The 26,217-nt window shown below is 37.6% G+C and overlaps 1 protein-coding gene across 2 annotated transcripts in view; it reads left to right on the forward strand.

The window, feature by feature from the left end:
* Positions 1–26,217, forward strand: part of Sugct (succinyl-CoA:glutarate-CoA transferase) — a 661,530-nt gene that overhangs the window by 82,845 nt on the left and 552,468 nt on the right. For both annotated transcript variants that reach the window (XM_075971076.1, XM_075971078.1), the window contains exons 7-8: positions 7,788–7,879; positions 18,042–18,185. In XM_075971076.1, coding sequence (XP_075827191.1) covers positions 7,788–7,879; positions 18,042–18,185 — 236 coding nt within the window. The remainder of the gene's footprint in view (positions 1–7,787; positions 7,880–18,041; positions 18,186–26,217) is intronic.

Raw genomic sequence — 26,217 nt, forward strand, 5'->3', positions numbered from 1 at the left:
ACACAAATTTAAAGCCCAACTACTGAATGTACTTATTACACATGAATAAAAATAACAATTAATATAGTTAAGCATGTAATTGCCATTCAAATTACTCTCTCTCAAAACTGAAAATTGAGTTGAGATTCAAAATTAGGTCAAATATTCTCTTTACCTCACAGCTCCTTCCCAATCTTTCATTTCCCTTGTGATTTTCTTAATTTTCTCTTTTGTCCTGTCATTATTGTGTTTTTTAAAAGTAGTAAATAGACAAATCTGTAAGTAAGATTATTCAGATTTTTATTTGTGTTTTCTTTTAGTCAAGAATATTTAATAGAAAATGATGGTTGTTTTTCTAAGTATCACATAATGATCTCTTTTTGTGAAGGTGGAAATTATTAATAATGATTGCCTATGATTATTATCAATAATGGTTACTTATATCTATTAATTCAGTAGGAAAAACATAAAAATGGGCTTTAACTCTGTCATGTTTTATTCACGGTTTGTAATGCTAGGGTCTCAGTTGGTAAACTGCTCGCTATGCAAACATGAGCACCGAAGTTTAAATCTTTAGAACCCACATGAAACTCAGGGCAAGGTGGCTTGTGTCAGCAGGACCAGTGCTAGGAGATCACTCAGTATGGAGACAGACAGATCCATGGTGCTCTGAAGCCACTCAGCCTCACCAACCAGTGAGTTCCAGGTACAGTGAGGAAACCCATCTCAAAGAATAAGGTTTAAGTGACTTAGTAAGACATCTGTCCTTCATCTCTGGCCTCCAGATGTGTACATGTAACACACGCATGTACACACACTATTTTATCATCAACTACTTGAATACTCTGGGTATAGGCTTCTCAGTGAAGGTTGGGTAGATACAAAAGTTTCCCCTCACTAATCTTCACAATATTAATTTATTCTCTAGTATATAACAATTGCTATGGGTGATTAAAATTTCATTATGAATCCACAGAATTTCATACACTTTATGTATTTAAATCCACTGCAGTTTGGATATTCTCTATTCCCAGGCATTTTCAATGGGTAGAAAACAAGTATTTAAATAAAACATTAAAAATACTGAGTCTATTTTCTTCTTTTAATTAAAAAAGTGTGTGTGTGTAGGACTATGTGTTATGGCACGCATGTGGAGGACAGAGGGGAATTTGGGGAACCAGTTCTGGCCTTTCACCCATTGAGGCTGGGTCTCTTCTGTTTCTGTTGTGCTGTCTCTTCCAGACTAGCTGGCCTGTGAGCTTTCAGGTGTTTCTCCTATCTCTACCTCCCATCTCACAGTGGGAATGCTGGTGTTACAAATGCATACCACCCTAAAACCCAAGTTGGCAGGCTTTCTTTAAAAGTGATATTACCTGCTGAGCTGTCTTTCAACTCCTATTATCATTTTAATTCTCCACACTATAAAACAAATAAACAACCAGCTGAGAAAAGAAGCGAAGTGCAGATATCTATATACTTTGACATACTTTATTATTCATCACAAACTATTTTATGGCCTTATGCTCTTCCAGTGATGGTTTATTGTTAGAATTTCTGCAGCTTTTGAAATATTAGTATTACTTATCTAACCATATCAAAATATTTATATTTCATTTTTATGTGTGCTACTGGCACAGGTGTACCCATCTTTGAAATGTCTTTCTTTCTTATCCCTAACAGTATGTCACTGACCTGCTTTGTGTCTTGGAATCAGATACCAGATAGTGGAGATGGGGAAAATGGGGAAAATAGCATAAGCAGAGGGCCAGAGGAACTAAAAAGAGCTGTTTTTGTCTGGAGAACAACTATACTGAATGCAAATAGATATATGGAATGGTGAAGTGGCTGCATCATAAAGAACCCAGCATAGCATGTTAAGGACTATTATTATTTTAAGCCTATGGATAATTGAACAAGAATTTTAGTATGGAAACACCTCATCAGATTTTGGGAAGTTCTTTGTATCAGGTGAAAATTAAATTGAGGCAGGTGAGCAGTAAGTGAGGGCATAAGAGCTTAGATAGATGTGGGAGATATCTGGAAGGTCAAATAATCAACCAGGAATTACTGGCCAGTTTGATATGAGCAAGGAATAAAAGAAAAGAGTTGAGGGCAACTCAGGTTACTTGATTGTGTGTATGCTGAGGTGTGTTTTTCTTTAAATGTGATGGTGAAGATAGGAAAAGGGACAGTTTTGATTAGTGGTCTGTGAGTTGGAATGCCATTTCTGTATAGGGCATCAACAGCTTGTAGTCCCTCAGAATTTTGGACGGAGATGTCAATGCAAACACAAGTATACATAAATACCTTTATATTCAGGAACTCATATTTGTATCCAGATCTCAGCTCTGCTGCTGTAATACTGCCTGCGCGTGTGATCATAGCAAATGACTCAATTTTTGTTTCTTCTTCTTCTTCTTCTTCTTCTTCTTCTTCTTCTTCTTCTTCTTCTTCTTCTTCTTCTTCTTCTTCTTCTTCTTCTTCTTCTCCTTCTCCTTCTCCTTCTCCTTCTCCTTCTCCTCCTTCTCCTTCTCCTTCTCCTTCCTCTTCCTCTTCCTCTTTCTCTTCATCCTCCTCCTCGTCGTCGTCATCGTCGTCGTCGTCGTCCTCCTCCTCCTTCTCCTCCTTCTTCTTTAAATAAAAACCGGGAATGACACTTCCTAACTTCTGGATTTTTTTGTATGAAATAAATGATCTAATTAAAAATTCCTTACAGTGTCATTACCCTTTTAGGCATAGAGGTTGGCAATGCCTTGCTTTTTCTACCCTCTCAGCCTTTAGATGCTTGGATCACAGGCACGCACCGCCTTTCCTTGCAGTTGTATACTCCCTGCATTTTATAGAGATCACTGGGACCTCACAAAGCAAGGATAAGGCAGGGTCTGACAAGAGGCCACTGAAATCACCTAGATGAGTGATGCTTCATTTTGTTCTCTCTCCTTTTGTTATCATCAGGCTAGAGCCCCATTCGGAAGCCTTAAGCTTCCCTTATGCTGTTCTCTTTCAGGAGATCTGGATCTGAGCAGGTGTATATAAGTATTGAGTGCCACTTACATGCTGAGCCGGCCCCACGCAGTCCAGGAACGGGCTCTCTGAACAACATTCATTCAGTTACGTTCTTTTGGGCTGTGTGCTGAGTCTCAAATCAATTTGTCAAAGGGTTTTGTGACTCCCCAAAGGGCAAGCATTGGTAGAGAGGGTATTGACACTGTGAGGCGTCGCAGAGTTACAGAGAGCATGAGTGCCCATGTTAGTGCTGCTTCCTAAGACCGTGAAGGAGAGGAGGAAGACGTGGAGCGGAACAGTATTAGGAAGAAACCAGTCAATGCAAGTAGGACCCCACGTTTACTCACATTCTCGGCCTGCAAGCTTTACTTTTATAGTCAGTGTTCATGGAAGCCACAAGATGGCGAGCTTGTTCCTCACAGTGAGAGTAAGTGGGGGCGAGGAGGGGGAAGGGAGAGAGAGAGAGAGAGAGAGAGAGAGAGAGAGAGAGAGAGAGAGAGAGAGAGAGAGAGAGAGAGAGAGAGAGAGACAGAGAGAGAGAGAGAGAGAGAGAGAATAGTGTGCTTTTCTACAACTGCCTTAATTTCAACAGAAAAAGAACTGATAGTTTCATTTTCCTGTTAACTTTGGATCATAAGCACACTTGTTTCTGAAATTGTAAAAATAAAAACAAAATCCAAGTGTTTGGGTTTCATACTCAGATATTTATTGGATTTTAATAATTAGTTTTCACATTACCAACAGGAAATTTAATTGTCAATACTATTGTCAAAACTGTTGATATTACTAATAGCATTTAAATAGTAAGTATTAGGTGAAAAGACAGAATAATTTTTTGGCACACACACATTTACATGTGTACATACACACGTATATTACTTTTTTTTTTGGGACAGGGTCTCTCTATGTAACCTTGGCTGTTTAGGAAATCACTTGTAGGCCAGGTTAGCCTCAAGTTCACAGAGATTAGCCTACCTCTGCTTCCCAATTGCTGGGATCAAAGATGTGTACCACCATACCCAGCTGTATTATATAATATTATTATTGCCACATTCTTTTGTCCAACAAGCAGTATTAAGTTCTAACTGTAAACAAATTTTTCCATTTTTTTATGTATGTCAGACAATTTAATTTAAATATTTAGGATATCTATTTTTATTACTTTGACTTACCTTAAGGCAGGGTTTCTTATGCTATTCTAAATATTGTATGGAAGAATGTAAGATCATGTATTATTGGTGAGTTAATATATGTTTATTAATCAATGATGTTTAATATTCAATGTGAAATTCACTTTGCTTATGCTGTGCAGTCAAGTTGAATTTTGACAGTAAATGTGTGAGATAAATGTCTGTATTATCATTTAGGCTCAGAAAAATTAAATGAATTGTTGGTGCTTTAATAGTTGGCAGAACCATAATTTGAATCTAGATTTCTTCAATTGTAAAGCTTACTCTCTTTTTCACTGTGCTTACTGTCTCCAGTGCCACTCTATGTATTTCTTTACAAGAAACACTGGGAAATGACAATTTAATTAGGGGATTTGTGTTTCACTCGTTATGAACTGAAGAAAAAGAATTTATATCACAAGGCAGCTGTTGTGATTTTATTTTATAAACCGTTCAATTTTCTCCGGAGCTTATTTCTCTGCAAGGTCATCTAGAAGATTCCATTTAGAACTGTGCCGATGGTGAGAGGCCTTAGTTACTCTCAGTTGGGGATTTGGATTTTCTGTTTTTCCTGAGGCCGAGCTCACTGAGACATCATCCTTCTCTTGACTCCTGTTGAGCTCACAGTGGTTTAGCAGGCACAGTGTTTCTGCTGCATGCCAGCAGCTATGCTGTGCCCCAGGATGCTGGCCCATGCTGGAGTGACATTGCAGTGAAGACTGAAGCCTGCGCTACTGTACCACTAACAGAGGCAAACTAGCTGCCCTGAAATCCATTGACTTGGATTTGGAGGAACTTTCCAGATTTGTTCATGGAGACTGCTGACTTGTACTTAGTTTATTTTATTATTATGATCTCTTCATAAGTCCCCTCACCCCACTTTTTTAAAGCTCTAAAGAATACTAGTTTAGAAACCATCAGTTTTGATTTTGAAATTAATGGAAAACATCTTTTTTTTTTTTAACGTGATCCAGGACATCTCAGTTTTCTTAAACTGTGTTTTTCTTTTATACAATAGTGTCATTGGAAGATAAGATTGTCTATAAATAGTGATGATTGAAATGAAATGATAGGCTTATTACAAATTTGCTCTATTTTTTTGTTTGAAAATTTGCATAATAAAGCACAAGGAAACATATGGCACATTTTTTCCCATTAATGATGAGGCATATCAGCCAAACTTGTTGGAAATACCAGCACTTTGGGAAATATTGAAGCAGGAAAGTTGAGAGTTCATGGCCTCTGGGACTATAGAGTAAGTTCTTTTCTTAAGATCCAGAAGCACATACAAGCAAAGAGACAAATATCTTTTACTCTTTAACTATTTTAATATCTTAATATTACCTCTTGTTTCATGTGAGGATTTTTATAGACTTTTATTTCTAACAGAGATAATTATGGCAGCAGATATGTTTGGGTGGATTAACTAATGGTTAGACCATGTAAACACTCACTTCTTTTGCTTCTTTATTTATAGATTGATCTTGAAACACTGATTATTTTTAAATAATAAATATTTATTCCTCCACTAACTGTCATCAAACATTACTAGAGGCTGAGGATACAGCGTCAATCAAACAGGAAACATTCCCAGAGGTTGCATTTCAGCATGAAGGAAACAACTGTAATCAATAAACAATTATATTACACATCTTTGTGGTAAAGAGTTATGAACACAAAATGCATAAAGGGAATTAAAATTTGATGTAGGCTGCTTTCTACAAAGGGCCACTAAGGGAGTTCTTTTTTTTTTTCCTTCTTGCTAAGCAAATATTAAAGTCGAGGACTGGAGGGAGGGAAGGAGGGAATGAAATGGGATGCTCTCTTGATGTCTGGTGAAGCAAGTCCCCAGGCGACCCCTTCTAGATACTTATAAAACATGGTATGTACATAGAGATGCCAGCAAAGATCATTATTTGTTCATTCTCTGGGTAATAAATGGAATTTGGAGACACAATCCTAACTCTCCTATTATAACCTTTAGGACTAAACAATAAGAACCCAAGACAGAAAAAAAAGGAGAAAAGGTTACTCATATTCTTTTGATTTTTGTCTTCCCTTCTGAACAAAAAAGTCAGAAAGAAAAATAATGTACTTAAAATAGCACTGTTAGGTCATGAAATTGTTTTATTTATAGCTATTTTTTTTGAGGTAGAGTCTAGCAGTGTGGCTCAGGCTAACCTCAACGTCTGGGTTTTCCTTCCTTGGTCTCCTGAATGCTAGGGTTACAGGGATGCACTGTGCCACCATATTCCTGAAACATGTTCAGTTTTGCTTGTTTTGTGGGTGGGTGGGGGCTAATTCTGAAGCAGAGGCCATTGAGGAATGCTTTGTACTAGTTTACTTCCCATGGTTTGCCCAGTTGGCTTTTTTTTGCGGGGGGGGGGGGCGGAAGTGGGGACATTTAGAGACAAAGTTTCTCAGTAGTTGTGGAGCCCGTCCTAGAACTCGTTCTGTAGACCAGACTGGTCTGAACTCATAGAGATCCTCCTGTCTCTGCCCCGGGTGCTGGGATTAAAGGCGTGCGCCACCACTGTCTGGCCAGTTGGCCTCTCTCTCTCTCTCTCTTTGTCTCTCTCCCTTCCTCCCTCCCCCTCTCTTTTACTCTTCCTCCATTCCTTTCTCTCCCCTTCCTTCCTTCCTTCCTTCCTTCCTTCCTTCCTTCCTTCCTTCCTTCCTTCCTTCCTTCCTTCCTTCCTTATTGTTTTTGTTGAGCTATACATTTTTTCCACTCCCCTCCCTTCCTCCCTTCTTCCCTTCTACTCTCTCCCATGACCCCCATGTTTTACTCAGGAGAGCTTTTCTTTTTCATTTTCCTGTGTAGATCCATGTATGTCTCTCTTAGGGTCCTCTTCGTTGTCTAGGTTCTCTGGGGTTGTGGATTGTACAATATGTAGTTTTAAAGTTTGTCACTTATAATTTATTTGCTTAGTTGAAAATATGTAAGCATAATCTCGGGAAATGCACTTTGCTCCCCTGTGTGTACTGTCACACGGAAGAAGAGCAGGTAGTGTCTAGTGAGGCCTTGGAGCTGAGCTAAAGTGGTATAAATGGAGGCCTAAGGAGAGAGGAGGTGAAGACTGGCAGATGAAGTTTGTGCCCCATGTAAAAGGGGGGCTGTTACTTTACTTGGTTTGCTGCTGTGGGAGAGTATGGGATAACATTGGTTATCCTTTCTGATTTTTAAAACAAGCCAGTAATTGTGTTTTTGCTTTCTTGGTTTCTCAATGTAACTCTGAAACTTGCTCTGTAGACCAAGCTGGCCTCTAACTTAGAGGTTCACCTGCCTCGGCCTCCTGAGTGCTGGGATTAAAGGTGTGACCCACTACCACCTGGCTAGGAATTGTGTCTTGTGTGCTATTTTTATTTTATTTTTTAAATTGTTGTCAACTAAATAAAATCATTTCAAAATGTTCTAAAGGCCAAACAAAACATTCCTGAAGGTAGTATGTGGCCAGCAATGTAACAGGTTTTTGTTTTCCATAGTATAATTATACACTAGTTAATTCTCACAATTTCCATCAAGGGGTCATACAGATCTAATTGGAAGAATACTGCACAATTTCTGGATGTGGATGGTTTTTAACACACTTCCTTACCCCGTGTAGCACTGAACATCTGTTCTTGTTGCAGGATATGGTCAGACGGGGCCCATGTCTCAGAGGGCAGGCTATGACGCTATTGCCTCTGCTATGTCAGGCCTGATGCACATTACAGGGCCCGAGGTAGGTATTCTTAGAATATTCTTATTTATTTTTCTTATACATGCCAGAAATAAAATATTCTTCATTAAGTTAACCTTGAATGTATTTTGGAAAGAAACAGTGAATGACTTTATTAAAATACAGCATAAGTGTGATTCTTGTAAATGAACTGAAGCTTAAATGTCAACTCGATTTCATGGAAAAGAGAAAGTCTTTTTATTGATAGCATGTGATGAAGCCCTTTTCATATCTTTTTGTATTATGCAAGCATAATCACCTATTAGTGACTTTAGAAATGTTTCTTCTTCAAAAGAGAGTGGCTGACTAGATGTAGAAATCCTTTTCTGTCAGAGAACTAGCCTGAATTTAGTAAGTATACATAGGAGACACTTTCTTTTTCTCCCAGAATATTTTAGGTAGTCGTGTGTTTGAAAATTGGTTACTTAAAGTGACAGAAATAGTTGTGTTTGACTTGCCATTTGTATCACAGTCTGAATTATTTGATAATATAGACCCCTCTCAATTGACAGTGTGTTGTGGGGTTTTTAAAAGAATGCAGGTTTTCAAATGTGTTAGATCAGAGCAAAGACTTTTTGGGGAAAATGGCATGAACATTATTAACATAAAACAAAAGCATAATTTGAAAGCCTAGTAGGTAAAATTAAAAGGCATCCGTTTCTAAACAAGTGGGATTGGTAAGTTTAAAAACCTTTTACAGCAGGTGTTCCTCCTCTGAGCTACTTTTCCTAGCTAACTCTAGGCACATCACTGCACTGCTAGGATAAACCGAGGCAGAGTGACCTCTTTTACAATCTTTCATTTAATTCAAAGCAGCTGTGAGGTTTTAATGCCTTCAGATACAAGGCATCCCTTTGTACTTTTATCTTCTGATGTTTCATTTTTAGTCATAGAAAAAATGTATGTAGCCCTTCCTTAAAATAACGTGGGGTTCGGCTTTCTTTTTGTCCATTGAGAGAACAGAGCATTGACATATCTCTTTGTTCAATACCTAGGCTCCACTTGGTAAAGATGTTATTATTGTTAGTAATTTTGTTTAAAGGCACTGAACTCAGTTGGGAATATGTGAAAACATTTGGTATCTATCAATCCTTACTAAGGGCTAAGATGAATGAAAAACTACCAAGGTGACAGACTTCTGGGGTTCTATTGGTGAACTGCACAAATTCTGATAGGGTAGCCACATAGTATATGCTTGGCCTTATGACTTCCAACGTTTACTTTCTAGTTAGCTTACAAAGCAACACATTTTCATTTTCACAATACTTTATTTTAGTTGTTTTTCCTCACCTGCTCTTCTCACTCCTACCCACTTTACCACAGTACCCATATATATTTATAGGTATTTAATGTAATTTTAGGTAAATAAAACTATGATTCTTTATGACTTTTTCCAAACATTCTTATTCCTACTGTTAGTCCTCTCTCCCTCTTCTGTTGTATTGACTATCTTCCCATTTTCCCAACTAATATCCCATTTCTCCCCACTTCCCCTTTCATACCAGTACCATACTGCTGGTCCCTTCTCTAATGTCCCCACTATGGTACCTTTTGACTTTTCTGCTTTTTGTGCTTGCTCCAGATTGTGGTCTCACATCTGACGATGTTGGAGCTAGGAACCATATATAAGAGAGAACATGTGTTATTTGTTGTTCTTCTCTGTATTGCCTCTGTCAATGTAATATTTTTCCTACTTCCATCCATTTACATACAAATTTCATAATTTAAGTGTTCCTTACAGCTGAATAATAGTTCATAGTGTATGTGTGCCACATTTTCATTACTCGTTCATCAGCCGAAGGGCATTTGGACTGTGTCCATTTCCTAGCTATTGATTTCAGAGCAATGACAGGCATGGTTGAAGAAGTATTGCTTTTGTTGAGTCCTTTGAGCATATGCCAAAGAGTGGTATAGTATGATAGATTCATTTTTAGCTGTTTGAGGATTCTTCATATTAATTTCCAGAGTGGCTATGCTAGTTTGCAGTTCTACCTACAGTGAATGAGTGTTCCTCTCCCCGACATCCCCCTTAGCATTTATGGCTGGTTGTTTTCTTGATTCTTGCCATTCTGACTGTAGTAAGATGAAATCGCAAATTTGTTTTGACTGCGTTTCTTTACTTGCTAATGTGCTAAACATCTTCAAGACATTTCATAGCCACCGATATTCTTCTTTTGAGAACTCTGCATAAGAACACTTGAGTGGGTCTTTTCTTTTTACTTTTTTGAGTTCTTTATAATATTCTGAATATTAATCTTCTGTCCAATATGTAGCTGGCAAAGTTTCTTTCCTACTCCCTTAATTGTTTCCTAAGTTCTGAAGAAGGTTTTTAGTTTTATAAGACCCTGCATGTCAATTGTTGTTCATAATTTCTTCTCAAATGGAGTACTGCTCGGACTGTTCAAAAGAACATTTTAGGAATTAAAATATAGCTACACCATTTTTCACTATTCACTTTATTCTCTTGAACTTCTCCCAACTACCTGCCCTATAATGCCTCCCATACTCCTTACTAATTCTCAAATTCATGTCTCCTTTTCTTTATTTTTTATAAATATACAAATTTGTTTATATGTAATATATATGTTTCATAAAATACATAAACACAGCCTTTTGAACCTGTTAAGTGCTGCTTGTATGGATTTGATTTAAGGGCTTGCCACTTGGTATTGGATAACTAATTAAGAGGCTAATAGCTGAGGAAATCTAATCCTTCCTCCTTCAACAGTCATTAATTGACTGTAGTTTTTTTGGTGTGGAAAAGTGGATCTGTGAAAGTTCGCCCTCTTCTGTTAGCACACTTATTGGTGTTGCCATTTTTCTGGTCTGGCTTAGGTAGCCTTATTTTTGTAGTATCATGGGTGTATCTATCCTGTCATTTCTAAGAGGTTTAGGGTATCAGGTCTTATATTGAGATCCTTTGTTTATTTGGAATTGGGTTTTGTGCAGAGTGTAGACATATATCTATTTTTTAAAATATTATTTTTAATATTTCACTTTACATTCCATTCACAGTTCTCTCATCCCTCCTCTTGTCCCCTTCACCCCCACTTTCCAGCCTACCTCCCATACACTCTTTTCAACAAGTAAGGGCTTCCATGGGGAGTCAACAAAGACAGGCACATTAAGCTAAGGCAGGACCAAACCCCTTCCCTTTGCATTAAGGTTGAGCATGGCATCCCACCTTAGGGAACCAGCTCCAACAAGCTAGTTCATGCACCAATGATAAATCCTGGTTCTAATGTCAGGGTCCTCTCAGATAGTCCAAGCTTCATCATGGTGTTCCACATATAGAGGGCCTAGTTTAGCCTTGTGGAGGCTCCACAGCCGTCAGTCTAGAGTTCATGAGTTTCCACAAACTTGGTTCAGCTGTCTCTAGATTTCTCCATCATGATCTTAACCTCCCTTTTTCATAGATTCCCTCTTTTCTTTCTTTGACTGGATTCTTAGAGCTTGGCCTGGTGCTTGGTTGTAGATCTTTGCATCTGGTACCGAGGACTGTTTATGGTGGAGAGGATGTGGAGTCAGGGGAACACTACTCCATTGCTGTTGGGAGTTCAAACTTGTATAGCCACTTTGGAAATCAGTATGGCAGTTCTCAGAAAATTGGGAATCAGTCTAGCTCTAGACCCAGAGATACCACTCTTGAACATATACCCAAAGGATACTCAATCATACACGAGAACATTTACTCTACTATGTTTATAGCAGCATTATTTGTAATAGGCAGAACGTGGAAACAACCTAGGTGCCCCTCAACTGAAGAATGGATAAAGAAAATGTGGTACATTTTCACAATGGAGTCTTACTCAGCTGTAAAAAAAATAACATCATGAAATTTGCAGGTAAATGGATGGAACTAGGAAAAAACCCATCCTGTGTGAGGTAATCCAGACTCAGAAAGACAACTATGGTATGTGCTCACTCATAAGTGGATAATAGATGTAAAGCAAAGGATAATCAGGCTACAGTACACAGCTCCAGAGAAGCTAGGTAACAAGGAGGACCCTAAGAGGGACACATGGATTACCCTGGAAAGGGAAATTAGATGAGATCTTTTGTGTAAACTGGAGCAAGAGGGGGCAGTAAAGAGGAGGGGAAGTGGGATGAGAACATGAGGGAAAAGGATGGTCGAGTGAATGAAGAATGGAGTTGGGGAGCAATGAAAGAGAGATCTTGATAGAGAGAGTAACTATGGGGCTAGGGTGAAACCTGGTGCTAAGGAATTTCCCAAGAATCTATAAGGATGATCCCAGCTAAGACTCCTAGCAGTAGCGGAGAGGGTGCTTGAACTGGCCTTCCCCTGTAATCAGATTGGTGACTATCCTAACTATCATTATAGACCCTTCATCTAGTAACTGATGGAAGCAGATGCAGAGATCTTTTTATTCTGTTACACGCAGCTATCCTGTTTGCCTACCATGGTTGAAGATGATGAGTTTTCTTCAGTGTTTATTATTGGTTTCCATTACAAAAATCTTATGAACATATAGAAATGTTGGTTGATATTCTGTCTTCAATTCTATTCCAGTCATCATTGTGCCTGTACCATGCTAAGTTTAGAGCTATACTAAGGCTCTAAATTATGATTTGGAATTAGGTGTTGTGATACCTCTGCATTATTCTTTTTGTTCAGAATTGCTTTGACTCCCTTGAGTCTTCAATATTTCTATGTAAAATTTAAGTTTTTTTGTTTTGTTTTGATGAAGAACTGCTTTGTAATTTTGATGGGAGTAGATTCCTTTAGGAAGAATGGCCACTATCACTGTATTAATTCTGCCAGCCCATGAATATGGGAGGAGGTCTTTCCATTTTCTGGTATCTTTTTCAGTTTAGTTTTTTGGTGTCTTGAACTTTTCATCAAACAAGTCTTTTACTTTCTTGATTATTTATTTCTATTTCGAGATATTTTTGAACTGGTTATGAATGTTGTAGTTTCCTTGATTTCTTTCTAGCTGTGTTGGTCATTTGTATATAGACAGGTACTGATTTTTTGTATTAGTTTTCATCCTGCCAGTTTGCTGAATATATTAGCTTTAGAAGTTTTTTATTGTAGTATTTAGGGTCTTTTACATATAGAATATTATATGCAAATAAAGATGCATTGACTTATTTCTTTACTATTTATATCTCCTTTACTGCTTTTCATGTGTCTTATTACTCTAGATAAGCAAAATGTGGAACAAGAGTGGAGAGAGTGGATATCCTTTTCTTGTTTCTGATTTTTTTTTAATGAAATTCCTTGAGCGTTTCTCCTTAGGGTTATGTTGATTATGGGCTTCCTGAGCTATGTCTCCTCTATCCCTATTCCTCCTAGTATTTTAATCATGAATCAGTGTTAGGTTTTTGTCAAAGTCCTTTCCTGAATGAAATGAGATGATCTTGTGTTTATTTATGTGGTACATTATGTTTTTTGATTTATATATGTTGGACCATCTCTGTATTCTGGGGTGAAGTCTACTTGATCATGATAGGTGATATTTTTATTTTCTTTAATCTGGTTTTACAGTATTTTATTGAGGCTGTTTTCTTCTGTGTTTATTGGTGATATTAGTCTATAATATTTATTAAGTCTCTGTCATGTTTTATTATTACAGTAATTCTGACTTCATAAGAGAATTTGGAAATGTTCCCTCCTTTTCTGTTTTGTTGATTACTTTCATAAGTTTTGGTATTAGTACTTTAAAGTTATACAGAATTCTTCACAGGATCCATCTGGCTCTGGGCTTTGTTTAGGATATTTTTAATTACTGCTTCTATTTCATGAATGTATCTTGTTCTTTTAGGCTATCTAGTTTGGTGGAATATAAAAATTTTAAACTATGTTCTTATGGTTCTCTGAATTTTTTTGGAGTCTGTTAAGATCTCTTTCTTTTCATCTCAAATTTCATTTTTAATTTTTTTTATTGATTTTTATTGAGCTCTACCTTTTTCTCTGCTCCCCTCCCTGTCTTTCCCCTCCTCACTTCAACCCTCCCCCAAGGTCCCCATGCTCTCAATTTACTCAGGAGATCTTGTCTTTTTCTACTTTCCATGTAGATTAGATCTACGTAAGTCTCTCTTAGTGTTCATTATTGTTTAAGTTCTCTGGGATTGTAGTTTGTAGGCTGGTTTTCTTTGCTTTATGTTTAAAAACCACCTATGAGTGAGTACATTAATTTGCACCCTTTCTTTTGGCTAATTTGGCTACTTGTTACTATTTTCAGTGTACTAGCATTTTATTTTATTGATCTCTTGTATTATTTTTTTCATTTCAGTTTCAGTCCTGACTGTTATTATCCTTTTCCACCTACTTTTTAGGGTGTTGATTATTTTTGTTTTTCTGACTTTCAGATATATCATCAAATTATTTTTTGAGATCTCTCAAATCTTTTAATATAGGAACCCAGTGCTATATACTTGCTTCTTATGACTGCTTTCGTTATGTATTTTATTTTTTTCAATTCTAGGAAAAAAAAGCTAGTAACCGTCATGCTTCTCCCAACTTTGGCTCACTATTGAGTTGATTAACTTCCATGAATTAGTGTGCTTTCTGTCTTGTCTGGTGTTAAGATAAAATGGAGCATGTGATTTTGATGTTTCTGCATTTGAGATTTGTTTCATGTCTCATTTGATGGGAACTCTCATGGGCTGCTTAGAAGAATGTGCAATCTGTGGGTAAAATTTTCTGTATATGTATTAGGTCCATTTAATTTTTTGATGTCATTTAACTCCAGAGTCCCTTTATTTATTTTTAAATTTTTTTTTCAGATAACTTCTTTATTGGTTAAAATTCTGTCTTGAAACTATAACCTCTGCCACTGTTTTGGGGTTTATCTGTGGTGTTAAGGCTAATAGTATTTCTTTTATGAAAATTGGCTGCTATTTTTTGGTGCATATATGTTTAGGATTGTTATATTCTATTCTTGGACTTTTTCATCAATGAGAGGATATAAGTATTTCATCTAATTTGTCGTGGTTTGAAGCCTGTTTTGATTCATCTGATTGTAATACTTTTTCCCATCTTTTTCTCCTGTAGTAGTGTGTATCATTGGTCATGAGGGTTGTGTCTTGAAGGTAGCAACAAGATGGATCTTGTTTTCTGATTCAATTTGTTAGTCTGTATGTCTTTGTTGGGATGTTGAAAATAAAAAAAATGATGTTATTATTGAAAAACGTGTATTAATTTCTGTCATTTTGTTGCTGTTGTGATTTTCTATTAGATCTCTTTAATTCAGTGTTCTGAAATTGGCTACTTGTTCCTTGTGCATTGTAGGTGTATTCAACCTATTTTCAGGATTAAGTATCTTTTTGCATTATCTTCTGTAGAGTTGACTTAGTGATCCTAATTTCCTTAAATATCATTTTGTCCTGAAAATTTTTCCTTTCTCCTTTTATTATGACTTATGCCTTTGTTAGATGTAGAGGTCTGGGATGATTCTTTGACCTCTCTTAAGTCATAGAACATTGGTCCTATTTGCCTCCATTGCAAAATCTGTTGTGATTTTGATGGCCTGCTTTGTATGTGAGAGTTGATCTTTTTCTCTTGCTACTTTCAATATCCTTTCTTTGCTATGCATATTTAATGTTTTGACTGTTATATGCTATACATAGTTTCTTTTCTGTTTCCCTCTCAATGTTATTCTCATTGCCTCTCGGATCTTAATAGACATCTCCTTTCATGTAGTAAAGAAGTTATCTTGTGTTGTGTTGTTTTGTTGAAAATATTTTCTGTGCCTTGGTTGGCCTGGGTCTCTCCTTTTTATGCCTATTATTCATAGGTTTGGTCTTTTTAATTTTTTTTTATTTTCAAAGCAGGGTTTCTCTATAACTTTGGAGCTTGTCCCAGACCAGGCTGGCCTCGAACTCACAGAGATCTGCCTGCTTCTGCCTCCCAAGTGCTGGGATTAAAGGCATACACCACCACCACCTGGCTAGGTTGGTCTTTTTTATAGTGTCCTAGAGGTGTGCATGTCTCCCTCCCTTGGTTTTGACATTTTCTTTGATTATGTGGACAAATTCTTCTACCTGGTCTTAAAAACTTGGCATTCTCTCTTCCACTTGGCCCTATGAATTGGGAAGGCTTTTCTCTGATTTTTTTGACTGAATGCTTGAATTTTTTCATTTGAATTTTTCATTTCAAGTTTTATTTCATTTTTGCTTCCTCTAGAAATTATATCTCTTTATTAAATTCTGTTTTCATACCTTCAAATGTTTTCATCATTTAATTCAACTGTTTGTGTTTTTCTGGTCTTCATTATATCATTTATTCATATCCTCTTTGAGTTCTTTGATAATGTTTACTATTTCTATTTTGACACAGTTGTCTTGTACATAATCTAAGTACACGTTTCTTAGTGACATTACTGTGGAAGAACTAATTTTTGATAGAGACTTATTGTTTTGTGTATTCATGTTTGTATATTTGCCACATGACCTAGGCATCTGGAGTTAGGTTGTTAGTAGTGTTTCTTTGTATGGAAACCTCATCTCTATTCTAGAATGAGTGTTTTAAGCTTTTTTCCTATTATTACAACTTATCAGGTGGCCAGCTCTTTGTATGGGGTTTAGGGTTGAGTCTTTGGGCAATTCAGTTTAAATATTGAAATGGGGTATCAGAAATAGTCCTAGTTCTGCTTAAGCTGAGTGAAGTTTCTAAGTTCAGATGCAAACCCTCTGCTTACTTAGAAGATATTTACATTTAATCTTCAGGAGCTTGGTTGAGATACTTTGGACTTTTCCTCAGTTTACCAGTACTGTTGCTATTGCTGATGTGAGTCTAGTATCTCTCTCTGGAGAGGGGGAGGTCCTCAGGCTGTGCGGATGGCTATTACTGGTAATATAAGTTTAGTGTCTGTCTACAGAAGTGGCCAACTGTGTGAAATGTGATGGATTGAGTTGGTAGGGGGTGGTGGCAGATCTTTTGGCTCTATGCCTTGGGATGGGGGAACAAGAGAGCTTTCAGTGGTTGGTGAAGTTGCCATTGTAAGTTTGGCCTTCCCATTTGATGTGGTTGTGAAGAAAGAGGAGTAGGAAAGCAGGCACAGCACAAGTATCTCCCAGGCAGGTCTTAGTTGGGGATAGAGTTGCTGATGTGGGTGGGTCTCAAGAGGGGCAATCCTTAGGGCAGTGTGTTGTAGGCAGTACCAATCCTGTGTCTTTCTAGAGAAGGGACCAGATATGCCCAGAGGTGGTGAGCGGTTTGGCCAGAGTAGTTAGAATTGGGAGCCAGGTATATAGGCTCCCTGGCTAGGGATGCAGGCAAGAATGTGTGGCAGGGGGGAAAGACATTGATGGCTGCTTAAGTGAGGCCTCCATGCCTGAAGAAGATGTGCCCAAAGGGGTGTCAGAACAGCTTTTTGAAGTTTGATTAAGCTTTAATTATAGTGAAATTTTAATGATTAAATTTCTTTTCAACATGAAAATATTTTGTACCCATTTTTAGGGTCATAATGTCTTTGGTTGTCACTAAGGTTCATTACATGGTATTACTATTTTTAGCTTTTGATAAATTTCTGCAGAAATACATGTAAATATTAATAAACTTGCTTCGCCTTTTTAAGATAAAAAATTTAAATCATTTTTTAAAGTCAGTATACAAAGTGATGTGTTTCATTATAATATTTTCATACCCATGTGTCATTATGTATCTTTAAAAAAAGCATATGCCATTAGGATATTTGCCAGCTATTAGCATGATTATAAGGAAATTGGACCAGTTTTTTTTTTTAATATACCCAGTTTTTTGTTCTTTCTGCTCTTCCTTCTGCTGGTTCTATTCTAAAACAACATTCATCCAACAGGAGAAAAATAGTGTTTTAACTCTTTTCTGGCAGATTAACACATTTAAATTCAATTCATTTATTAACTTTTTCTTTAAATAAAATACATGAAAAAGAACTTCAGATGTATTTTTAAAGATTTCTTATTTTATTTAACTTGGTTTAGGTTGGTTTGAATGCCTCTTGAGAAATATACAGTGGTAAATATACATTTACTATAAATACATTCCTATCAGCTGGTATCCTTAATGCTAATTTTTTAGATTTAGTCATGTATATGTGTCTGCTCATGTGTAGATACACATACTTCACATATAATTCTTTTATTTAGCCAAAGAATGTCTGGGGAGTATAATATGAGTCAATATTTAATTTCTGTTTTTCCTATTCAACCTTCAAATCAGGATGGAGAGCCTGTTCGCCCAGGAGTGGCCATGACTGACCTTGCCACTGGCCTGTTTGCCTATGGAGCCATTATGGCTGGCCTCATACAACGTTACAGAACTGGAAAAGGGCTGTTTATTGATTGTAATCTACTGTCATCTCAGGTACCAATCCAAATAACATTTTAATTTATATAACAATATATTTGGGTTATACCTTTTTAGATAGAATCCTATGATTACATGCCATTAAAATTAAAAAAAGAAAACAACCCCCATAAACTGCATTATTTTGATGTATTTGCTTTCATTTGAAATAATTTAAATATGAAATCACTAAAAATTTATGACAGCTTTGTTACAATTCCAACACTGTTGTTGAGTTAGAATTCCTGAGTCTTCTTGTCCTAGAATGCTTCCAGTACGCCTTGTGAGACCACAGCGCAGACGCCTCTATGCCATTATCCTATGAGCGCCATAACTTCCTTTGATGTCATTTCTTCACTTTTTATGTGCCATGGACTCTCTTGTGAGTCTGGTGAAATATATGGACCTTTACTTGGAATCATATTTTTAAGTTCATAAGATGAGGTAATTGGATTCCTAAAGAACTAAGTTATATGGAAATACATTTATCTCAATATAAAAATCATTTTTGGGTGGTCGTACTATTTGGCTTTTACTAACATATTAAAATTTATGGAAATTGAACTATTCTAGGTAAGTGCTCTGCTCCTATGCTATTTTCCAAGTCCTCTTTTTATTCTTCATTTTTGAGATGGTCTCACTAAATTGACAAATCTTGAACTCAAAACATAAGCCTAGGGAGACTTTGAACTGGACATTTTTCTGCTTTAGCCTCTGCTGATAAAATAGTGATTACAACACCAATGTTAAGAAGAAATGATATTTCAAGAAATATGCAATAGATAATTTGATATGAAATGAAAATGATATGAAAGGATGTATAAAATTATCAGTGATCAAGTCATAGATATTGCTAATACTCGGGTGGTTTCATTTCTTGTTTTCATAATTGTTTAGGTCAGAGGTTGATGCAAATAAAGATATCCTTTTGTACACCCATGCTATTTAACTCTTAGGGCTCTCCCCCTAGACTTATCTCCCTGGCTTAGGCAGTTAAAGTTACACTGTAGCAAGCACAGGACTGGAGAAGAGGAGGGGTTAATTCATTTTTTGCATGACATTGTGCCTCCTTTACTGGATCAGACCCAGATGCTGTACCATATGTGGAAGTTGATTCTGAATAGATAATTTTTCAGGGATAGGAAAAAGAAAATACCTAATTTGTGCAAGGAGACATTTTACTGTGGGAAAATTACTTTCTAGACATAGAGATCTCAGTTGGGAGTTTCAGATTTAAGTGGCATACATGGGAAAATAGTAAACTTGGAACACTACATTGGATATTTTTTTCTCTTAGGCAAAATTAAGGAGGTGTATAGAAATAAAAAAGTCAATATGGTTGATGGTAAAATAGTGTGTATGAGTTCTTAACGGTAACATTGAATCACTGTCAGAATTTTTATGGTTTTATAAAAGGACAAAAGAACTCTCTTCAAATGAGTTATCTTGCTTCTCCGCAGAAAGCCATTAGATGGTAGTTATAGGAAGGAGCTAAAGTCTTTTCTTTGTCTGTGCTAATAGCTGTGATGAGCCTCAGGTAAGTTAAGCCACCAAATACAACTTATATATCCACGAAATGTTGAAGACATGGAAGTTTCATAGGTGTGTGATATGTGTAATCTTACAGGGCTCTAGGCTTTGTAGGTCCTACTGTGTGTGTCTTTAAAAGCTTAACATTCCTGAATGGAAGATTTTTTTATTTTTCATTTTTCATTAATCTCCCAAATAATGTTGATAGTCATAGTTTTGTCTATACTAACTTCTTTACTTATACTCAATTATTAATGAATACATTAACTTTGGAAACTTCTAATAGAGTATAGTAGAGGTTAAATAATCTTCTAGCACTGAATTGGTGATTCCCCATGTAGAATGTATTCTCACTTGCAAGACTGCTTCACAATGAGTAAATTTATGACCACATACACACAGATATTTATTAAAGTCATTAATGTGTGTGTGTATGTGTGTATGTATGTGTGTATTTTGACATGGTATCCATGTTGATTCTTGAGACTGTAAGCTTCAATAGTTTATGGAAAATGTTTTTTTTGTGCTTTTCACAGCATATTTAATGCTCAGCTCAATTTTGTCAAATATTAAGTAATCGGTGATATTATACTTTGAAAGAGAAATATCTTCCATAGATATGTTTGAAAATTTAGTTCCAAGATGATAGTTTTGGGAAGGCAATGGAGCCTCTGGTGGGTGGGATGGGCATGGAAAATTGCCAGAGGAAGTGTGCCTTTGCAGGTGGGTCTGGAGGTTTTATAGCCTGTCCCCATTTCCTGTTCTCTGTCTGCTTCCTTACTGCTAACACAGTGTGACTTGCTAGACTCTGCTCCTGCCATCATGCCTTCTCTTCCTGCTGTTCCTCCTCCTTTGTCATTGTGGAGGGATCCCCTGAAACTGTGAGCCAGAATAAACATACTTCTTCACTTAAATAGTGTCTTCTCAGGTATTTGGCTATGGTAATAAGAAAAGTAATCAACATATAAAACTGAGAAGTTTGTTTTTATAAACCTAATTTTGAAGGTTTTAGCTTTAGAACTGGCTTGCAGGATGAATGTCTTAGTTTGGGTTTTTATTGCTGTGAAGAGACACCATGACCACAGCTACTCTTGTAAAGGAAACATTTAATTGGGGTAGCTTTCTTACAGTTCAGAGGTCCAGTCCATTATCATCACTGCGGGGAGCATGAGAGCTTTTAGGCAAACATGGTGTTGGAGAAGAAGCTGAGAGTCCTACATCTTTCAGGCAACCGCAAGTCCACTGAACACTGGAAGGTATCCTGAGCAGGGGAAATCTCAAAGCCCACCTCAACAGGGACACACTTGCTCCAACAAAGCCATACCCAGTCCAACAAAGCCACATTACCTAGTAGAGCCGCTCCCTATGAGATTATGAGGACCAAATACACTCAAGCTACCACAAGGAGTGTGGAAGAATTTGGAACTTGGGGCTAGGAAATCCTCAGAGTGTTGTGAGGAGAACTTAATGGAATTTTCTGGTGGGGAATTCAGAAGACCAGAATGATTAGTGGTGTGCAGACAGTGGAGGCCTGGACTACTAAGTGAGGTTTCAGAGGAAAACAAAGATTCTGTCTGGAACTGGGCTTGCTATAATTACATTTGGGCAAAGAAACGTGGCTGTATTTTGCCCATGGGGTGAGAGCGTGCGTGAGGCTGAATTGAAAAGCAATAGACTAATTTCCTTGGTAGGAGAAATTTCAAGGTAGCATAGCCTTCAGTCTGTGATGTGGCTACTTCTCACTGTTCTTAATCAGATTGACAGTGAGAGCCAAGGATGAAATACCTGCAGTTTACCAAGGAATGTTAACAAGTTTAAAAGGGTGGACAAGGAGCAGAACATTTAGAGGATAAAGCATTTATAATTGTTAAAGAGTAGCCTCACTGTCTTCAATAGGAAAAGTGCCCTGAAGGCAAGATTCCAACCATCAAAGGCCCTAACTTGTAAAAATGCAAATTTATTTAAACGGAGAAAGCAGCTTGACTAAGAACACCACAGAATTTTTCTTTTCCTGGAAACAATTGCCTAAGAAAAGTGATATTGCAGATTCGTCATCCAGGAAATTACAACTGTGGTTCAAAACAGCCAGGTTACATCTGGGGCTCAGGTAGAGCTTGGCAAAGTAGTCTAAATTGTACTGATATTGTTAGCATGAACGATGCAAGACTGAGTGATCATGAACTCTTACTCCAAAGTTACGGGGAGCTGCTGAGGCCAGGCAATGTGTGGCAGTGTTAGAGCTTCTGTAAAGAGCTTGCATGAAGCTGAGATTTTTATCAGTCCTAGTTGCAGTGGAAGCCCCAGAATGTTCGAGATGCCAGGACCATGGGACATCTGTCAAGGAAAGAGCCATATGTGGAATGAAGCCTGTGTAAAAGAGAGATTATGGATGTTATACATAACCAGGCCAGCCAAACCCTCTGGAGAACAGAAGAATCCATCATGAGTCCATGATGCCTGATTTGGTGCTTCAGGATGAACTGTTTGCCCTGAAGGGTTTTGGTCTTCTTTTTGGCAGTCTTTTTCCTTGTTATGTTTCCACTCCTCCCTCTTAGAGTGGGAATGTGTATTCGGTGTCATTATAAATTGGAAGTATATACCTTGTTTAAGTATGTAGCTCAACATAGGAGATTGTCTTTCAAAAGAGTATTTGGATTTTTAAAGTGTTGGGACTGTTATTGTCTATGGGAAAATTTTGAAGTTGATTTAATGCATTTTGCACTGTTGAGTTAGCCATTGGCACAGAATGGGCTCAGAGTCCAAATGTGGTTTGAATGCAAAACGTCCTGAATTTGAATGCTTGGCTCATGAGCTGGTGGCTCTGTTTGGGATAGTTATGGAGGCTTTAGGAGATAGAATCTTACCAGAGGAAGTGGGTCCCTAACAGCAGGTTTTATAGCTAGGCCCCACTTCTTTTTATTTGTTTCATGATTGCTAAGGCAATGTGACCTGCATGACTCCTGCTCCTGATGCCTTCCTGGTAAAGAGACGCTTCTTTGGTGAGGCATGAGGGGCACACTTGCTTAAAGGTATAAGGGGTTTAAAGTTAAGGTTTAGAATATAGTTAGGGTTTATGCTGGTCTAAAAGTTTGGTGATAGTAGATCCTCTTCTCAGACAGCACTAAGCCCCAGGAAATTGGAGTAGGTTTCTAGGGGCAGGCATGACTGAGAGAGCCTTAAATTCATTTGAACAACTGTTGGCTTTTACCAAAATGTAAATGTCATTTATTGTATTGTCTTATTTACCCTTTTTATCATGGTAATAAAACTTTATGAACAAAGCAACTTATAGAAGGAAGAGTTTATTATAGGATTACAGTGCCAGAGGTTTAGAATGTATGATGGAGGAATGAAAGTAGCTGGTGACAGATGGCTGGTCTTCACAACCACATACAGGAAACAGAGAGCGCTAACTCAAGAAGACATGAGTCTTGAAACCCCAAAGTGTGCCCCTAGTGACATTCTTCCGCCACCAATGCCTCCCTAAAGAGCCACCAATGTGGGCCTAGCATTCAAATGCCCAAGACTTACGGTGGACTCTTTATTCTAATTACCACATGCACATTTATGGTGATCTTTTCTGTGCTGGTCACTGTTGTGGTTCATAGACTTAACAGCTAGGAAGAACTATTAATTGCTTTGCTCCTTTGGCAGTTTGCACTGTACTTTCTGGTACTGTGGAAGCTTCATTGCAGGAAGGAGACTTTCAGGTTAGATACAGCTTTAATCATCTGAGTCCTGTGCCTTAAATGTGTAGTCTCTTCTGTAAAAGGTTGTTACCTTCAAGCTCTGAGAGGCAGCCAAGGACAACAACAGTAGCCTATGTTGTCTTCAGAGATAAATGGACCACCCTGGTCAAACACTTGAAAGGAAGTTTTTTGTGGCTGGAGTAGTAGGGATTTTGTTAGTGTATGCTTCTTGTGGGGACCTTTGTCAGCTCAAATGGCATAACTTTATTTATGTATATATAATATATTATGTATAATGATATATATGTATGTGTGGTTTATACATACATGTACTCCTATACTTGAAAACATTATAATTTCAGGTAAATATGAAATAATGTGATTCCTTGAGTCTTTATTTAACAATCCTAATGTTATTTGTCCCCCTTCTCTCCTTTTCCTCCTGTGTTGACCTCTTACCTCCCTCTCCAGTGGGAACCCCTGCCATTTTCTCTGTTTCTGTCTTCATGTCACTGACATCCTGCTATTCTCCTCAAAATACCCTCCCTACCATGGCCCATTTATATTTTCTTGGTTTCTACAGTTATATGTTCTATACTCTCATTTGAAAATTTGGATCTAGGAACCAAAGCTGAGAGAGAATATGTGGCATTCATCTTTCTGGGTTTTTTCAATGTAAATTTTCTAATATGTTTGAGAATTTCATACCTAAGTTTAGTATTTATATCATTTCTATCCCTCCTTCTTTCTTCAAAGTCCTTCTAATGTCTCCAACTTCCTCTCGGATTCATGATCTGTTCTTCTATAATCAAGGTTGCTTTACACACACACACACACACACACACACACACAAACACACACACACACGCACACCTTACTGTGGTAATTTGAATAGGAATGGTCTCTATAGACTCATGTGTTTGAATTGCTTAGCCCATAGGGAATGGCACTATTAGAAGGTATGGCCTTGTTGGAAGAAGTGTGTCACTGTGGGGGCAGACTTTGGGGTCTTATATGCTCAAACTATGCCCAGCGAGGCACTCAGTCTCTTTCTGTTGCCTGTGGATCAAAATGTAGAATGCTTAGCTACTCTCCAGAACCATGTCTGCCTGCATGCTGCCATGCTTCTTGCCATGGCAATAATGGGCTAAACCTTTGAAACTGTAAGCCAGTTTCAGTTAAATGTTTTCCTTTATAAGAGTTGCTGTGGTCATGGTGTCTCTTCACTAATAGATACCCTAACTAAGTCACCTACTAAGTTCGAATAGTGGTATATTTCTTTGTGCCTGTGTTGAGCAATGACTATTGGTAATGGATAACTGGTCAAGGGGGTTTGTCCCTGAAGACAGTGAATTATCTTTCTCTTAGCAGCCATTGATTTTCTGTAGCTCTGCATAAAGAGGGAACCTTGTGAACTTTCCCCCATCCATGTTTGCATGTGGACTGGTGATGAAATTTATCCAAGTCACCATATGGTTGATGTTTCATGATTGTAGCATTTCTCTTATGTCTTGAAGACTCTATCTAGCTGCAGGTGTTCTGGTCCTTAGGCTCTTAAACTCTTCCTCTTCATCCATAATTTTTCCTGAACCCCAGGTATAGGAACAGCATTCTAGATAATACCAATTGGGGATGGGCACCCCATGGTCACTTATTCTCTACATTTTGACCAGTTGCATGTTTTTGTAACTCCTTAATGTGCTGATAAAAGAATCTTCTTTGATGAGGACTGAGAGCTACACTTATTTGTAGGTATAAAGGTAAATATTTGTAATAGAGTTAGAAATCATTTGGTTTAGAAAAATAGTAGCAATGGGTTTTTATCTAGGTTCTATGATATCTCTAGTCATGGGAAGTTGCCTAGGTTTACAGTACCATTCATGAATTCCTTCATATTAAGCAGGCTTTCAGTTGAATTAGATAGCTGCTGGTCACCCTAAAAATATAAGTGCCAGTGTTGCACCGTTAGGGATATCTAGCCAGGCTGGTCATTGTGGTTCACAGGCTTCACAACGGGTTGGGATTATTGGATGTCTTTTTTCTTGTTCTAGTCATGACAAAAAATGGCTTCTATGTCTTGATAACAGTGCATCATTCAGGGATTTAAAGCAGAACTCAAGCAGGCCAGGAATCTGGAGCAGGAATGAAACAGACCATGGAGGGGTACTACTTACTGGCTTGCTCTGTGTGGCTTGTTCAACCTGCTTTCTTATAACAACCCCAAACTATCTGCCCGTGGTAGTACAATCTACAGTGGTCCCTTTCACATTGATCAATAATCAAGAAAATGCCTCACAGAGTGGCCTATCAACCGATCTCATGGAGGCATTTTCTCAATTGATGTTCTTTCTTCTTAGATTACCTTAGTTTACGTCACATTGACAAACAAACAAGCAAAAACTAAACAGCACATCTCCTTTGACAGCTTTGGTAGTACCTTCTAATACTATGGATCTATTTTTCAGGGAGGAGGCTTCCATATCAGTACTGTCTTGATTCCCCCAAGTCCCCTGTCTGAAGTGCATGATGTCTTTAACATTAAGGTCTTACCTCCAAGTTTTGGGAAGCAACCGAGAGCAATGACAATAGGCTAAGTTGTTTGGGAGTGTCTTGGATACTCCTTGACCAATAATAACTCAAAGAAGGGTTTCAATGCCAGGTGTAAGAGTAGTGTTGTAAATGTTGTGACTTTCTGCAATGATCTCCTGCTGAGAAAGGAAGCTTCTATGATTAAGGATAAGATCTACACTTATTTATGGACATAAGGACAAGTATTTAAAATGAAATGTAGTTAGGAATTATACTGGTGTGCTGGCCAGTTTTGTCAACTC

Source organism: Microtus pennsylvanicus, chromosome 4, assembly GCF_037038515.1.
Source record: "Microtus pennsylvanicus isolate mMicPen1 chromosome 4, mMicPen1.hap1, whole genome shotgun sequence".
Classification (NCBI taxonomy): Eukaryota; Metazoa; Chordata; class Mammalia; order Rodentia; family Cricetidae; genus Microtus; species Microtus pennsylvanicus.